The sequence below is a fragment of the Rhamphochromis longiceps genome, linkage group LG23 (genome assembly GCF_057381845.1).
Source record: "Rhamphochromis longiceps isolate RC_006_pf linkage group LG23, R_longiceps_female_GT1.1, whole genome shotgun sequence".
NCBI classification, from domain to species: Eukaryota; Metazoa; Chordata; class Actinopteri; order Cichliformes; family Cichlidae; genus Rhamphochromis; species Rhamphochromis longiceps.
In genome coordinates, this window is record NC_140578.1 from 21,776,081 (window position 1) to 21,794,822 (window position 18,742).

General features: G+C 40.8%; 1 protein-coding gene across 2 annotated transcripts in view; it reads right to left on the reverse strand.

The window, feature by feature from the left end:
* Positions 1–2,059: 2,059 nt before the first annotated feature.
* stk11ip (serine/threonine kinase 11 interacting protein) overlaps positions 2,060–18,742 on the reverse strand; it is a 49,188-nt gene continuing 32,505 nt past the window's right edge. For both annotated transcript variants that reach the window (XM_085398848.1, XM_085398847.1), the window contains exons 23-26: positions 14,567–14,651; positions 13,367–13,449; positions 8,019–8,239; positions 2,060–5,203 (exon numbers count right to left, since the gene is read on the reverse strand). In XM_085398848.1, coding sequence (XP_085254974.1) covers positions 5,063–5,203; positions 8,019–8,239; positions 13,367–13,449; positions 14,567–14,651 — 530 coding nt within the window. In that variant the 3' untranslated portion in view covers positions 2,060–5,062. The remainder of the gene's footprint in view (positions 5,204–8,018; positions 8,240–13,366; positions 13,450–14,566; positions 14,652–18,742) is intronic.

Consider the following 18,742-nt stretch of genomic DNA (forward strand, 5'->3'; position numbering starts at 1 on the left):
AGAAGATGGAGGAGGCTCCGATCCTCAGGAAGAAAATGAACTGTAAAGGAGTTTACAGAGAAACAGAGACAGAAAACGGTTACCACATGGAGAAAGATAATAAAAATGTGAAATGCATGGCTTATTATGGGAATGTGAGTGTGGGCAAAATGCTCCCAGATGCCATATCAGAACCATAAAGTGGAATTAATGATGTACAGTATAACTTCACCATAAATGTTTTATGTGCCTCTCTTCTTTGCTTCCTTCTAGGCTATTTTTTCTTTAATAAGCCATTAAGAAGCTGCTTAAGAACTAGAAAACTCATTACTATAATCAAACTAACAACACCTCCTTAGTATAAGCTCACAAGTTGTTTCAGTACAGTTCAAATGCTAACATTGTTAGTGCTATTTGAAATCCGCAGATTCCATCTGTACTGAAGCTGCAGTCCTAATGAGCTTTAATTGCTTTGCTTCTTTTTAATTTGTGGACTGGGAAAGGAGGAGCTGTAACCTTTCTATATATCAGCTGGGAACACATTTTAACATCTTAAGCTGCAAGCATCTCTGCTGGTATGCAGCCTCTGCAATTGCACCTGAAATTACAAAAGTAAATAAAAGGAATCAACCACAAAATATGTTGGTGTTTATTGTTTGAATCAGATCAGACTTATAGGAGGAACGCTAAACCTGCTGCTCTTCACTGGTTTTGGATGGATTGGGGGGGAGAGAGAGAGAGAGAGAGAGAGAGAGAGAGAGAGAGAGATGGGTTCCTCGACCACGTGGCTGCAACTGAAGCTTGTCCAGTGCTTCAACAAGCATGTGCACAGCACATGTAAAACACCAAAAAAAAAAAAATTGTACCTTGAAGGTGGTTAACTTTCACAGAGCTGAACCTGAACCAGTGGTGATTCCACAGTCTGCTGGGGCCCAGGGCACATACTAACAGGGGACCCCTCCAAACTCCGACTTTATCGTCTTTATGTTAGAAATGTTTAAATAAATAAATAATATCAATTTTTTTTGACTGAACTGAAACGAAAAAAGAAACATGGATAACAACATAAGGAGGAGTCTTTGGAGTAGAGTGCACTTACGATATAATACATTAAATGTGGAACAATACTGTGGCATTATCAGCCTTTGGAGTAAGCACTTTATCTTTCTCTTTTGCTACTGGTGCCAGAAAATAAGTCAGTGATATAGTAAGGGATATAGTATAAGGTACTCATAACAACATGTTAATAACATTAAAACGTTTTACAGAATTCCTCAAATTCAACTTCTGAACAGTCTTCTTGGGTGTTTACCATCTGCCCATTTATCCACTTCTTCTGCCACTTATTTAAGTCTAGCTTGTGAGTGTGGCAGTCTAAGCAAAAAGGTCCTCCTTCTCCCCAGCCACCTCCTTCAGCTTTTCCAAGGGGACATTGAAGAGTTCCCAAGCCAGCTAAGAGATTTAATCTCTCCATGTCCTGGGTCCTGTGGCCTCCTTCTCATGCGACATGGCCAGGACGACTTGCCTAGGAGGTGTTCAAGTTAAATTATATCTCAACTCCCTCGACTGACTCCTTTCAGTGTGGAAGGATAGCAGCTCTACGTTGAGCTCCTGCCTACAGACAGCATTCAATCTATAGTGTTTACTGTTTTCTTTTGATAGCTGCGATGTAATAGTTCCAATACAGATGATTAAACTAATGTGCACTGTGGCTGCACTGTCCATTTAGAGTTTTACATGATGAAAAAAAATACAGATTTTAGCACCATGAAACCACAAAGTCTGCATTAACAATACAGAAAATACAATAAGTGCACCAGACTGCACATCCAGCACAATAATGTACAGTTCAGTACAACTTAGCGTAACTTCTAGTGCCCCGTCCAAATTTCTTTGAATCTAAATTTCATAACTTTCCTCAGTTAATTATAAAAATGTGTTGTCTGCTGGGCCAAGGGCCCCCAGCAGTTGCCTACCTTGCCTGGTGGCCTCTGGTTTGGACTCACAGTAAGCTTCGCTTTGCAGGAACAAGCTCGACAGTTTGGCTTCAACTGACTAACGGGAAACATAACATAAACATCCTTAAACAATCAAGACTTGAAGACTTGACTTGAAGCAGAATATTATGTGCTGTCTTTTCTTCTCTAAATTAAAGTTTGTAGTTTCAAATAACGAGGTCACCATATGTGCAAGTTAATCCCTTCAAAGGCTTCAGTGAGTTGTAAACACTCAGTTTCAGATGGTTGTTTTCTACTCCCAGATCTATACGATGTCATCTCAGCCACACATCAACCATCCCTAGTTTAAGACTGTGTGGCGGCAGAAGTCACTGGGACGTTTGTATCATGAAGGACATGTGTAACTGCACTCTGCAGGAGGCAGCCAACCGTAAGTGGGAGGGTCCTTTCACACCATTGCACTGGCTCACATTAACTTCAGGACACATTTTCAGATTCTGGTTGTGACTTTTACATCCATACACCCCAGCACGTCCCTGAGGTCATGTGACCAGAGCCTGCTGATGCTCAGAACTAAAGACTCCCACACTCTGGAGCTCTCTCGCTCGGAACTTCAGCTCCGTGGACTCAGTGACCTATGAGCTCAGAACTAATCTTTTTAAACTTCTCGCTCATATGTTTTTGGCATTTTGGTTGTGAAGAATTTTGAGATATTTTTTTTGAAAGATGCTATATAAATTAAATCTTACTCCATTTACTTTAAAATTACTTGTTTCAGACAGTATACATTTATCAGGTCACAGTTCGAGAAAAATAAGCACTACTTACGAACTCTGATTAGTACATCGCTACACTATTTAACTGCCTGGATAACACTGGTCTGGTAATGCTAGTAAACAGAATAGATTCCCTTCAAACTTAAGTTAGCAAATGTTTTAAAGTAAGATTTTAGTAAAACACATTCAATACACTTCACATTTACAGTGCTGCTCCCTTATTTCAGTCTTTGAATATTGGTCACACTTGCATGTTTCAGATCATCAAAGACATTTAAAGGTTAGATAACCTGAGTGAATACTAAGTGCAGTTTTTAAATGATAAGTTCATTTGTTGAGGGGACACAGTTATCCAGACCTACCTGTGAAAAAGCAACTGTCCCCTAAACTCAATAACTAACTGTGCCACTCTTGGCAGCAAGAACGGCAGTCAAGTGTTTGTGATAACTGGTAATGAGTCTTTTGCATCACTGCTGTGGAACTTTGTCCCACTCTTCTTTGGAGAATTGATTTAGCCACATGCCAAAGCATCTCAATCAGACTTAAGTCTGGACTGATTAGGCCACTCCAAAGCCTTAATTTCATTTTTTGAGGCATGCAGAGGTGGATTTGCTGGTGTGTTTTGGTTGATTGTCCTGCTTCATAATCCAAGTGTCCCTGGAGCAGAATTCATGGTTCCATCAATTACAGAAGGTCGTCCTGAAGCAGCAAAGCAACCCCAGACCACCACACTACCACCACCACGTTTGACTGTTGGTATGATGATCTTTTTATGAAATTCTGTTAGTTTATGTCGGATGTGAGACGAGCCTTTGTGATCTTTTTGGTCAGCAGTGGTTTTCTACTTGAAATCTGAACTTAACTGAGACAAGTGAGGCCTGCAATTCTTTAGATGTTGTTCTGGGTTCCTACGTGGCCTACTAACGATGAGTCGTTGATGCGCTCTCGGAGTAATTTCTGTAGGATGCATGTCTCAAAGCCTTAGAAATTACTTTGCAACCCTTTCCAGACTCATAGCTGTCAATGTCTTTGCTGTTTCTTTAGATTGTGGCACGATGTGTTGCTTTTTGAGATCTTTTAGCCTGCTTCACTTATCAGACCGGTTCTATTAGGTGATTTCTTCATTCAGCAAGTTTGGCAGTAATCACACCTTGGTGTGGCTACAAAAAATGAACTTCACTTCCAAACACATCACTTTCTTTAGTCACGTATATGCATGATTGGCATCACATTGATATAAAAATAAAACACAGTCTTCTGCATAAACCTGTTATGAAAAAAAAAGCACAGAAATAAATAAATTACTAATGACCTAATTAGTAGACCTAAATTAACTGCTGACCTTTGCGGTAACTGATATGTACAGTTTCCCATTACAGTGGTTACATATGAACACAGCTGTAGACGTTCTGTCTTACAGCTTTAACCGATGTACAAACTAAATAAACAAGGATTCAGTTGAGATAATGTTTATCCATCACATTTACTGAATGATGACAGTGCCTGATGTCAAAACAGATTTTTCTCCCTGCCCTTGATAAATGCTCTGAAAACAAACCAATCAACCAAACCCGAATTACAAATTAAAATAAACATCTTTTTCAAAATGTTTAAACACGAGAAGTGCTACTGTTCACCGAACGTCTGAAACATCACAAGACCTTAATTAGGTGAAAACTGCGTGCAAATTCTTTGACGACAATGTCTTGAACCTTGGCCTTTCAGAGGCTCCCCCAGCCTCGTGTTGACCGCGTGATGCAAAGCACCCTAAGACGATGAGAGAGAGAAAAAAAAAAAAAAAACTGACAAAGGCGGTTGACATATTCTAGGCTCAGCCTCTTGCATTACTTCCCTACAAATCCTAAGACAGAACATTTGTTTCACTCCCTTGACTTAATGCTTGTAACTCCAAACCTTCCCCCAAAATCTGCTCCATATTAGCTTGATGCTACAGACGATCAAAGAACAGCATGTGATGCATTAAGGTGCATTTCATTAGGACAACACAGCATCAACAAAAGAAACAAGGCACACTCCATTCCAGCTGTAGAAAAGTTCAGTGGGATGGTATCTGGAGGAAACATTATGCAACCAGTGCTTTTACAGGCTTGTGTGCCACATGAATGAGTGCAATCATTTCCAAGTTCTTGGCTTAAAGCAACAAGCGTAATGGGACCAGACTGAGTGCAGAGTGCGTAGAGAGAAAACAAAGACACACTCGGTCATGCTCACCAAACTTTACCCGGCACCATACAACTTTTTCTGTCTTTGCACCCCTCCACACACACACACACACACACACACACACACACACACACACACACACACACACACACACACACACACACACTACGCCGCTTTGTCTTGCAGACTTGTGTGCAGTTTTACTCCAAACATGGCCTCCCACTGTGTTTTGACCCAGGCCAGCAGACCCTGGAGGAGCTCGCCACTCTCTGAGCGCACACACCACGTCCTCTCCTGTTTCACAGTCTGCAGGAAACACACACGAGAAAGTATGAAAATTAAAGCAGTTAATCACATGCGAGTTAAACTTGGCAGGGCCACAATCTATAACATGCTGCTGCACAAACAGAAGGAGAACGGCAGCAGAACTTTGTTATCAGATCTGATGTTGTCAAAGTAGCAAACATTAGAAAACAGCACTGCATTTTAGCCACTTACTGAACAGCAGTATGGTTAATTCACCGGTACGTACTCTGTTGGTAACAATAAACGTCAAACAATGAGATTGTGTTCATCTTCAGTGAAAGTCTTGTGCGTGATATGGTCGTCACAAAATACTGGGATGGATGATATCTGTGGCATTTAATAAGTCCTCCACATAGACTTAAATGTATAATGGTTCTTTTTTATGCTTTTCTACGATTAATATTTATTTATCTCCACATCCCTACACTTACACTGAGTGTAATTTGTTTATAAATAATAATAATAAAAAACAAATAAGGGCAAAGACTAAAGTAAGCACATGAACAATTAAACAGTGACTGATGTTTTTTACACGTATTTTTACCACTATAGTAAAAAATAAATAAATAAAGATTTCAATTTTCACATGTAGTAATTAAACTTTGGTGGCCTTTTATGTAACACAGATACAACTCTGATTAAAGTCAGAAACTGCATAAAAAAAGTTGGTTAAGTGGTGGGTTGCAAAGTGGCTTGCAGTGGTAATAGGCTACATAATAGATCCTGATATTTCGGGATTTAAAAATCTGATATATTGCCCAATGGTTGTTTTTCTTAAACAAACAAACAAACAAACAAAACACATCCATCACGCCGCTTTGCCTTACTGACTTGTGTGCAGTTCTACTCTGAACATGACCTTCAACGACCTTTCTCCCATCTCTTTTTTAATTTTTAAAATTCAATAATGTTGAAGTCCAGGCTCTGGGGAAGCCAATCCATGACAAAATCTCCAACACCACTGACTGCAATGCAGCTCAAACCATGACAGAGCCTCCAACATGTTACACAGATGCCTGCAGACACTCACTGTTTTACTTCTCTCCAGACCACTTCAGGAAATACTGATGATGATTTGAACAAAAAGCGTAAAATTTGCATCCATCACTTCATCAGACCCGTTGCCACTGATGTTCGGTCTAGTTCTTGTGTACTTTGGCGTACGTCGGACTTCTCTCCCCATTTCCCTTCCTTACAAACTGCTACTTCATAGACGTCTTTAACAAATTACAAGACAGTTTACAGCTCATTGGAAGCAAAATATAAGGAAACAAAGGTTGGCCCAGGATTTCTGCACAGTACTTTATGTCAAACCCCAATTTGACATAAAGTACCTGAGGGAACCTTCCAGATCCCTCAGGTCATCTGGATCTGGTCTTTTATCAGTTCCCAGAGTCAGAACCAGACACGGAGAAGCTGCATTCAGCTTTTATGCTCCTTATATCTGGAACAAACTCCCAGAAAGCCTCAGATCAGCTGAAACACTCAGTTTATTTAAATCCAGGTTGAAGACTCACCTATTCTCAGCTGCATTTGAATAAAGCACCAAATCCACACTTTTAAGCTTAAATTTCAAAACTTACATTTAACTACTGATTTTATCTATTGTTCTGATTTTATCTGTTTTGATTTTATATACTGTTTTGTTTGTTTGTTAATTAGTTTGTTTGTTTTCTTGTTTTAATCAATTTTAAATCATGCTTTTTATTTGTTTTTGTTTCTAATGTCTCTGTAAAGCACTTTGAATCACCTTGTTGTTGAATTGTGCTATACAAATAAACTTGCCTTGCCTTGCCTTTAATGTAAACTGAGTGATAACATCTACCTGTTTAAGTATATCTTTACTTTATCTCCATGTCCAATGAAAATTAATTTCCATTGCTTCTACATACTGCTGTAAGAGTTTCAACTTTGCCTCATAATCACTGACACAACCGCAGATTGCAGGTCTCATTTGTGCAGCATGAAAATATTTCTTAAGGTCTGGCAATGCCATATCTCATTTATGTTTTCCTAGCTGTTTTCAGATTTGATTCTCAGCCTTTGACCAGCCCGTATGAACTTGGAGAAAACTTTATCCCCGGTTCTAAATCCCACAACGTTTTCTGACTTTATATTTCACTGTTGGAACACAACAAAATTTTTCCACAGTCAGACAGGCCTGCCAAAGTACCCGAAACAGACAGACGCACACACCCACACATGCGATCACAAGATTAAATCAATACTAACTTTGCAATTGTAGTTGATAATAAAGACGAAGGAATGACACAAACATCCCCAACCGCCACGGCCAATTTAAAACCTCGAAATACTTCATATGCAAATACGCGACTGTTTTTGTAAGTCATTTTTGTTACCTATTTGTTGCTTTATCAGCCTGTTATTATTATACAGTTTAGGATCTGCCAAAACACCAACGAGCCATTCATTTGTTTCCCTGAATCTGTATGCGAGTTTCATATGAGGAAAAACTAAATGTATGCCAGAACATGTTCCTGTGAACTACAATTTCTGCCAAGATACATAACTAATAGAGTGGTATTACATTCATTACTGCTTTCTACCAAAGAGTGTTTGCATTTTCTCATGCCTAATTATTCCTCATCTCCCCGGTGTTTTTAATCAGCTGCATGCAAAAGAAACAAAAAAGGAAGCTTGTCTGGAATCAAACCAAAGATATATTTATTCTTCATTTCTGTGTAGTTTTGAGTGGCAGCTGTCTTCATGACAAGAAGCAGAAGCACATAAAGTTACTATAAGACTTTCTCATGACATTTCTGGGCTTTGTTTAAACTTCTGAGATCACACGCACCTCATCGTAAAGCTTTATATCCATCCTGCACTGGTCCACAGGCCACAGGAGAACTGAGCTCACACAGCTGATTGGCAGAGTTTCTAACACAGTGACGCTCCCGCTGCACGGTTCTTTGTTTTCATTCGCCGACGGGCTGTTTTTCCTCCACTGGTGATCCTCTCTGAGCAGATAGAGGGTTTCTCTAGTCGCCAGAACCGTCAACGGCATCCAGATATCCTCTGAAAGAAAGCCAGAAAAGTTTCACGTTTTTTAAATAACTCCAAAAGTGCCATTATAACATATTCACACAGAGCTAAATCATATCTTAAGTCATCTCAGGTCATTCTATAAAGAACTGCAGTATTTTCTCCCTCGAGCAAGAGCAACACATTTAAACTTTACTGTTTTGAGCTTTGAGATTTTAACCTCTGATCTTGTCATATAAGCTGCCTTTAGAGGTCACTGATGTTAAAAGCTTTACAAAGTACTTTTGAACTACAAAGAAAAGTTATGGTGTTACATTTCATGCCAGAAAGCTGCATCTTCTGTGGGACACGTGGAGGAAGAAAAAAAAAAAAACAGAGAGAAGTCAGATCCAGACATGTTAAAATTATAGTACTTGAAATTCCAGAGACCTACACAGCTCTGTGCAGCCTGCAGCTACCCCTGCTTTAAATGTGCCTGCTTTAGCAGAGCCAGTTAGGAGTCCTGCAGGGTCAGTATCTACCAAACTCACGCCAAAGCAGTCACCTGCCATCGCTGAGTAAAAACAAAAGATGTCTGCCTCATTTAAGGGCACAGGTTTGATTGTCGATAGGCATCTCACGTCAGCTACTCCCCACGGGTGTGGGGGTTGGGGGGGTTTGAGGTGGGGGGCTCTTCCTGCCATAATCTACTTTTATCTTCAAGGAAATAAAACCTTGTTGCCATTTCATTTGTAATTCTCCCCTTTAGCACATTATCCTGGCATTTATTCCTGCAGTAATTCTGGGGGTGCAGAAGTAGCGTCAGGGATTTAATTGGGCCAAGATTCCTTACTTCTGGCTAAAACCAACAGTTAGGATTTAGCTATTTCTCCAGCTTGTAAACTAAATTACCTCAATACAAAAACCTCACGACAAACAACACTAACATAAAGAGATACACTCACCAGCCACTTTATTAGATAAACCTGTTCAACTCCTCATTAACACAAACATCTAATCAGCCAATCACATGGCAGCAACTGAGTGTATTTAACCATGAAGAAATGGTCAAGACGGCCGCCGCAGTTCAAACTGAGCAGAACTGTCAGATCACCTTTTTCAGCAGAATGGTCAAAAGGTGATTTAAGTGACTTTGAACGTGTCTTGGTTCTTGGTGCCAGACAGGCTGGTCTGAGTATTTCAGAAACTTCTGCTCTGCTGGGATTTTCCCATACAACCGTGTCTAAGGTTTACAGAGAATGGTCTGAAAAAGAGAAAATGCCTAGTGAGCAGCAGTTCTGTGGGTGAAAGTGCCTTGTTAATGCCAGAGGAGAATAGCCAAACTGTTTCAAGCTGCTAGGAAGGCAATAGTAACTCGAATAACTACTACTTGTTACAACCAACGTATGCAGAAGAGCATACCTTGAAGCAGATGGGCTAAAGCAGCAGAAGACCACACCCATTATGGTCTCCTGCTCCTGAAGACCATAATGGGTGTGGTCTCCTGCCATCAGCTAGAACAGGAAACTGAGGCAACAATTCGCAGACTCACCAAAATTGGTCAATTCAACACTGGAAAAATGTTGCCTGGTTTGATGAGTGTCGATTTCTACAGCGATACTGAAATGGTAGGGTGAGAATTTGGAGTAAGCATGCACGGAATCGTCCTGCCTCGTATCGACTATTCAGGCTCGTGGTGGTGTGGAGGATATTTTCTTGGTACACTTTGACCACCTAGTACCAAATGAAGATTGTTAAAACACCTTACCCTGCCTGAGTATTGTTGCTGACCATGTCCATCCCTTTATGACCACAGTGTACCATCTTCTGATGGCTGCTTCCAGCAGGATAACACACCATGAAACCTCAAACTGGTTTCTTTAACATGACAATGAATTCGCTCTACTCAAATGGTCAGTCACCAGATCTCAATACGATCGAGCACCTTTTGGATGTGTTGGCAGTGAGAGAATGTTCCCTGGAACACTCTCTCACAGTCTGTTCTCTAAAACCTAAAAGAGGAATTATGGATTTGATCAACTGGTCTCTGAATGCAATTGACACCCCTTCTCAACGAGAAGTCTGGGCTCGGGTGAGCCTGACTGCTGAAGATATCTACCTATTCGGAACCATGATAACAGGGTTCCTGCTGATCGGAGCTGGCTTGGCCCTGGCTTATCGAAGAATTAAGGAAGCGGAACCGGCTGTTCAAACCCCCACAAGGCTGCCCGCTGGGATTGAAATGATGGGACGAGGCGTGAGTTTCTCAAAATGGGCTCATTGAGTGCAGCATGGAGAAGATCTTGGAGAACGCACGGCTGCTGTGAATACTCAGAACAAGACCTCTGAGTGAAAAACTGGATTACCGGTACATTTGGAGGGGCTCGCTCGAATAACACCTTTGAGCGCAAATTGGATCAAATCTTGGGGAAGTGCATTGCAGTCGTGAGTTCTCAGGACCTGCTCTTTGAGCAAAGAGAATGACAACATCATGGAACGTAAGTTTGGATAACATCATAGAAAGCTCACGGCTCTCCAACGGGAGATTGAGAGACCAGTGTTGGACTGTTAGAGCAGCTTAGAAATTCATATGACCTGTTTGCACTAAAGTAAAAAGCACCATCACTTCATGCGGATACCCTCTCGGTGCCAGCTGCGGTCGCAAGGCTGGAGCCGATCAAAAACACCCTGATAACGACTGTGTTTAGTCTGTTCCTTCCCATTCCATGCAAGGCCACCTGGGTTGGCTGGAAGACTGTTTACTTAGCCTAGCAGGGCGAAGGACACTGTCTCAGCTGAACTCTGGGCACGCACACACATACATATACACTGATATGCACACACTCATCCCCCCTCCCTTTCCAAACGCCTTCGACGCTTATTCCCTTTCAATGCTGACGGTGGATCAAGGAGACCAGCGCATGCAGGCCGGGATGTACTGTCTAAATCGGCTGTCTCTCACCCCTTTACCCACCCCTGTTGCTTGTAATGTGTTTCTTTGCTGTATTAAGATTTTTTCATGTGCTATGTGCAGAGGTGTTTTTTTTTCTGTTCTCAAACTGATCTCCCTGTTGGAGCTCAGTCTGGGGGGAGTTATTTTTTTCTCCTCATCTTTCCTCGTGTGGTGCATTTTCCATTGTTATACCTCTCTGACCTGTCTTCCCCATGTGATGTTTTGTGTCATGTATGAATGGTCGGAGGGCAAGATGGCGCCGCCATTGCGTGCAATAGGTCGGCAGCCTTATGAAATTTCCCCTTGTGGGACTAATAAAGGTATATCAAAATCAAATCAAATCAAATCAAACTGTCTAAAGCTATCATGTCAATATGGGCCAAAATCTCTGAGGAATTTTCCAGCTTGTTGAATCTATGCCATGATGAGTTAAAGCAGCGCTGAAGATAAAGGAGGGTCTAACTAGGTACTAGCAAGGTACCTACAGTGGGGCAAAAAAGTATTTAGTCAGCCACCGATTGTGCAAGTTCCCCCACTTAAAATGATGACAGAGGTCAGTAATTTGCACCAGAGGTACACTTCAACTGTGAGAGACAGAATGTGAAAAAAAAAAATCCATGAATCCACATGGTAGGATTTGTAAAGAATTTATTCGTAAATCAGGGTGGAAAATAAGTATTTGGTCAATAACAAAAACACAACTCAATACTTTGTAACATAACCTTTGTTGGCAATAACAGAGGTCAAACGTTTACTATAGGTCTTTACCAGGTTTGCACACACAGTAGCTGGTATTTTGGCCCATTCCTCCATGCAGATCTTCTCGAGAGCAGTGATGTTTTGGGGCTGTCGCCGAGCAACACGGACTTTCAACTCCCGCCACAGATTTTCTATGGGGTTGAGGTCTGGAGACTGGCTAGGCCACTCCAGGACTTTCAAATGCTTCTTACGGAGCCACTCCTTTGTTGCCCGGGCGGTGTGTTTTGGATCATTGTCATGTTGGAAGACCCAGCCTCGTTTCATCTTCAAAGTTCTCACTGATGGAAGGAGGTTTTGGCTCAAAATCTCACGATACATGGCCCCATTCATTCTGTCCTTAACACGGATCAGTCGTCCTGTCCCCTTGGCAGAAAAACAGCCCCATAGCATGATGTTTCCACCCCCATGCTTCACAGTAGGTATGGTGTTCTTGGGATGCAACTCAGTATTCTTCTTCCTCCAAACACGACGAGTTGAGTTTATACCAAAAAGTTCTACTTTGGTTTCATCTGACCACATGACATTCTCCCAATCCTCTGCTGTATCATCCATGTGCTCTCTGGCAAACTTCAGACGGGCCTGGACATGCACTGGCTTCAGCAGCGGAACACGTCTGGCACTGCGGGATTTGATTCCCTGCCGTTGTAGTGTGTTACTGATGGTGACCTTTGTTACTTTGGTCCCAGCTCTCTGCAGGTCATTCACCAGGTCCCCCCGTGTGGTTCTGGGATCTTTGCTCACCGTTTTCATGATCATTTTGACCCCACGGGATGAGATCTTGCGTGGAGCCCCAGATCGAGGGAGATTATCAGTGGTCTTGTATGTCTTCCATTTTCTGATGATTGCTCCCACAGTTGATTTTTTCACACCAAGCTGCTTGCCTATTGTAGATTCACTCTTCCCTGTCTGGTGCAGGTCTACAATACTTTTCCTGGTGTCCTTCGAAAGCTCTTTGGTCTTGGCCATGGCGGAGTTTGGAGTCTGACTGTTTGAGGCTGTGGACAGGTGTCTTTTATACAGATGATGAGTTCAAACAGGTGCCATTCATACAGGTAACGAGTGGGGGACAGAAAAGCTTCTTACAGAAGACGTTACAGGTCTGTGAGAGCCAGAGATTTTCCTTGTTTGAGGTGACCAAATACTTATTTTCCACCCTGATTTACGAATAAATTCTTTACAAATCCTACCATGTGAATTCATGGATTTTTTTTTCACATTCTGTCTCTCACAGTTGAAGTGTACCTCTGGTGCAAATTACTGACCTCTGTCATCATTTTAAGTGGGGGAACTTGCACAATCGGTGGCTGACTAAATACTTTTTTGCCCCACTGTAGTTATCTAGTGATAACTGATAGAAATCTAGAACGGAAGCAAACTCTGTGAGATAAAAAGAAACAAACAGAAAAATAGAGTAATAAAAACTCAAGTCAGCAAAAAAACAACAACTTATGAACAAGTGGATGTGTCACCTTGTAGGACAAAAGCCAGAACATAGAAGAACTGCAGCTGTCCGTCCTCCATATCTGCCTGGATGTCTTCGCACACTAAAGGCCTGACAGATCAGACAAAGTCCAGTGTTAACATGACATACAAACACAAACAAAAATCTCCTTCAGTTAAAGATACAATGGCATAAACACCGATTTGTATAAAATAACAGGGCGGTTTGGAACCTTGTGGCTGATAGGTGTGAGATTGAAGGGCTTCAACATCCCAGCGTAAAGTTTACAGTGACTCTGAAGCAAAGGGGATAATTAACATAATGACAGCTGACAGGAGTAGTGTTGTGCAAACACTGGAAGTGAGACTGTGGTTTGCTGCCTCAGAACACATGAAGGTTTGTTTGTATTTTTTGATTTTGTGTTGTGAAGCCTGGAGGAAAAATGACAAATTGGGAGATTTAAGGCCTTATTGTGTTGGCACCTGAATGAATTTGCTAATCTACTTAACAGGCACTTAACAGGCTTGGTTTCTGTCACTGTCAATGTATTTTTTTAAGCTAAAGAGAAAAGAAAGTATTTATTTATGTTCTCTAACTTGGAAAAAAAAAAAATTCTTCCAGGATGTCTAAACTGCCTCATATACTTACACAGTTTGTGTGTATGATTGAAAAGTTGGATTATTCACAGCACGTGTTTTTTTTTTTGCAGGTTTATGGGAGGTTTTTTTTTGTTTTGCATGTTTCTTCCCTGAAATCATACTTTCATGAGCTAAACCACATTCCTTTTCAGTGAGCACCCAGGAAAAGCGTCTATCTTCTGAGTGAGAAAGGAAAACATACAAATAAAGGTGCAGAAACACTACTGGCACTGTTAACAAACTACACGGGGGACATGCATGCTCTAGGACTTGCAGAGCAAAACACATGTTACAAATTAAGATGTGGTTTACCAGCTAATTTAGTGGAGCCATTTTACAAAATGGAGTCTAAAAAAAGCTGATTGTAATCAACTAAAGATGTGTCAGAAATGTGCAGCGTTAGAACTTCTACTGCCGTAACTCCCTTTAACCTACACGGCCCAACCACATACAAATGTGCATAACACTATTCAGACCACATCTTTCAGCATCTACGCAAATAAAATCAAAGACGCCTGCTGTTTTCTCACTGCATCCAGCGGGTCCTCCCTCAGCAAAAGTAGGCGTGCAGATGCAGTGTGGGTGCGTACCAGAGATGGTGCTCAGGGGTGAGCCTTGTGGTGGAGATCGACTTCAGCTTGCTCTCTGATTTGTGAGCCATCTCACGCACAACTCCTGAAGAAACGGCAAGAAAACAGTTAGTAGTGGTCAAAGAATTACCCGTGAATATTCCCTCTCACCCAGGTTTTTACTAGAGTTGGCTTGCATGATTCACTGTTAATTATTTTATGCTGCATCTCGGTGAGCTCCCTCAGTTCATCCTACCTGAAACAAGCCATTTTAGCACTTCTCCCTTTAACTCTTTAGCCCCCGAAAGCCTCCTAAGAGTAACCCTTGAAGCTCTTTTATGAACAGTTGTTTCAGTTATTTCAGACCTCCTCATAGAACAGAATTACTGGGTGTGCCTGAGAAGATAGTGAGGGTGGTCTCTGCCTATGCAGCCATCCTTGGATAAGTCCACATGCTATTCCAACAGTCATCAAACCACATGTTTATTGTTATATACTGAGGTGTTAAAACTTGTCATTAAGGGTACAGGGGCAGGTTGCCAAATATCATCTTTATGTGGGAAAGTTAAAACCTTTCAATAGTTCTGCATTTGTTCAGGTATTTGAATATGCAGAGCTTAGGCAGAGGGGTATGCAACCTACGCAAATGTGGTTATATGCGGTGTTCCAAAAAAAAACCCCAAAGCATGTAGCTTAGTATCGATGATGCTATGCATGGGTACATGCTTATTGGTTGGAAGGCAACAGGATGAAAAGAACGGATGAAAGGGAGTTCACCATGAATGGGAGAAGCATGAAAAAACACCAAAGATTACAAAAAAATTGCATGAGAAGCATCAAGAGTGGCCGCAGTCATTTCATTGTTTTTAGCATTCAGTTTCACTTCATTTCAAATGTATTTAAATAGAAACAAACAACAACAGTCACCTCAAGGTGCTTTATCTTGGGAAGTAAAGACCCTACAAAACAGAGAAAACCCCCAACAATCAGATGAACCTTGCGAGGAAGCACTTTGCGACAGTGTGAAGGAGAAACTCCTCTTTACCAGGAAGAAACCTACGGCAGAACCAGGGTCAGGGAGGGGCGGCCATTTGTGTGCTCCCTCTGTGACTGACCAACAAAAGTACAAACTGAGGTTTTTTCAGCATTCTGAATATGTAATCTGTTAAGATTTGGGTTTATATTTGTGGAAATTTTTAAGATGTCAATTTTCATTGTGGGATATGATGCATTAGGGTCATTTTAGGTGACATTTGCAAAATAATTCCAGAGGTGGAAGAGCTCTAGTATTCCAAAAGAAACCACAGAATTTCTGAGATGAAACTTCCACATATAAAGCGTGTCACTCAGTGTCCATCGATGTATTGCAGAGTTCATCATTAATGGACAATCCAGGCCCCAGTTGCCTAGATAATCCTCTAATTTATTGATAGGTCAATATTGACAGTATCCTTTGTTCGCACTGGTAGTTGCTTCATTTGGTTATCTTAAGTTTCAGGAGGTGTATTTGTCATTTGTCTGACATGTTCCATTTAGCACATTAAGAAATATCCAACCACCAAAAATTCAAAAATGGTTCCAATACTCAAAAAATGTAATGAAGGTTGAATGAAGATTAAGAGTCTGAAACCTCAACCTTCCCAATCAAAAATCTATTAGTTCACCGCTGAAATTTACTTAAAATTTCTTAGATTCCTTCTGAACATGACATGTGACCATTTCAGCAGTTTACAGCTGGCTGGTTTACAGCTTGTTGAATCAGCTGAGAGGGTAGCACTCCTCTGTTCTCACTTTCCTGAGGCATTTTAGATGAAGTTGACAGATTTGGGGGTTTAGGAACATTTAACAGGAGAAAGCAATCAGGTGAAAGGATACAAATATTACTTCTAAACTTGTAAACGTGTACTATCCTAGAAATGTCACACCCAAACTTTCATGGAAAGAAGTCTAAAGACAAAAGTGGAACCCAAGCCGAAACTTCTTCTGGTAACTGTCATAAGGTGCAGGTGTTAAATATCAGCACCATTGAATCAGTGGTTGAGAAAATGCTGGGAACACAATCTGCCGGGTCACGCCAACAGTTGTGAATTGTGGCGTATCATTGAGTGTGACTACAACAAAGGGAAGAAATGATAACTGGGGTCAAGTTTGAATAGATGAGATTTCAAAGATTTAAAGAGACACTGAGGAGGAGACAGAAAGAAAGGACAAGGCTCAGTTACAGCCGAAGGAACATAAAATGAGGGCAAAACATGCTTTCCTTTATTAAAAATGTGAAAATCAGAAAAAAAAAGTCTTATCTAATTTTCACCTATGTTACAAAATGACACCGTATCCCCAAAAGTTCATCGACAGTTTGGTTCCTTAATTTAATAAAATGATTCTAAAAATATACACCAGCTTCTAAAAGGTGTGTATCAATCTATAATGTTTGATGTAATGAAATGTTTATTCATACTGACATTTCAGTAACCATGAAGAAAGATTTAGGGTTCAGAAACCAGTCGTGACATTGGCCACACACACAGTTTTTACATTCCTGATAAATTTCAAAGTTAAACAATCATTTTGAACTAATCAGTGCTTATAAACACATAATTCACCTCTCAGGATTAAGTGCCACAAAATTAGATCAGCATTTTATTTTTTGTTCTCATATATTTGTAACCACTACCTTTTTTTTAATCCAAAAGTTAGTGGTTACCACTTTGCACGAGAACCCATTTTCATTTCTTAAAAAAAATAAAAAAAAAAAATAAGAAAAGAAAAATCATATTTTGTCATTAAATCTAATTGTCGAATTGTTTAAAATCTTGTGGTTTATCAAACTCCGTTGCCTTTGGATAAAAAAGGTAAGGTTCTTGCCCCGCTTTGTGTCACGTGTCTGATGTTTTTCAAGACTGTGCATAGTTTTATTCATATTCATTTATTTTAATAATTTCCTTAAAAAAAAGTTTCTAAATATTTTGGACAAAACTGACAGATGGCTCAGTTGCTTTCACGAAAATCTGCACTGGCCCCGGGTCAAAGTTTCCCCACACTCCTGGCAGTGTTTAGCATGTCTGAGGGGAAGCAGTGAGCGTTAAGACTAACAACGAGATTAAATAACGTGTTAACGTGGACAGTTTAGCAAGGTGCCATCCAAGACCGCAATCAGGAGTAAGTAAAGGTGACAAGCAGAGCGTGTTAAGAACCAAATCTGAAACAAACAGACTTTCACTAGAGCTCTGCTCTGTGTCAATATTGCTGTGTGGCTGCTTCCAACAACAACACCCCTGATCATTTTCACATGATATCAAATACCAAACCACTGTCTGATACGTTAGACACCCGGGACAGGAAATGGGTAAAGATTTGATTTTCTAATTCCAGTTTCCAAAGCAACATCTCTCTCTGTTGATACCGACAACTCGCACCAAATCTTCTACAACACGGTTTGATTGCAACAGTGAACATTAATAGAGTCCTTCAAGCATGAGAAAAGACCTGGCAGACCCCCCCACCCAAAAAAAACACCCCAAAAAAACACTGGGCCGTAGATTCCAGAGGTCTTGTGTTATCTCTCCTGTTTCAATAAAGCTGTGTCAGACTAGGTTGGAGAAAGAAGCTCTAAGCTCCAGAAAACTGTCCCTGTTATAACCACATCCTTCCTCTGTCTTCCAGGCAGCGAGTCCATCGTCATTCCAGTTGTGGTTTCGAAAAAACTTTGTCCACATGAAAGGAGCCAGCTTGGACAACAGTCAGACTTTGTTATGGTTAAGCTTTTCCGTATTTCTCCTGACAAAATATTGCAACAGCTGTTTTCGGGGTTAATTTGGCAGTGGCATCAGAGAGTTTGTCATATTAGCCACTTTGTTTTCAGGACAGAAATAAGTACAGCCTTCGTATAATTCACATGTAGGTGTCTAAAGCAATGAGAAACATCGGGATTCATTTGTCTTCTGAGCACCTGGAAGGATACAAAAAGATCTTATTTGTGGGTTGTTGTTTTTTTTTCTCTACTCCGTCTGCTTTGTTTTGGAGACATTCTGGTCTTGCTGAAAGCAATCTGGAATTATTTTCACCCACAAAGAATACAACGCAGTAAATGAGCGGTTTATGGACTTAAAAAGAAAATGCTGTTAGTGGAGAGACAAAACTTCAAGGAAGAGGGAGAAGAAAGAAGCAAGTGGGATGCCTAAAATGTTCCTTGATCCT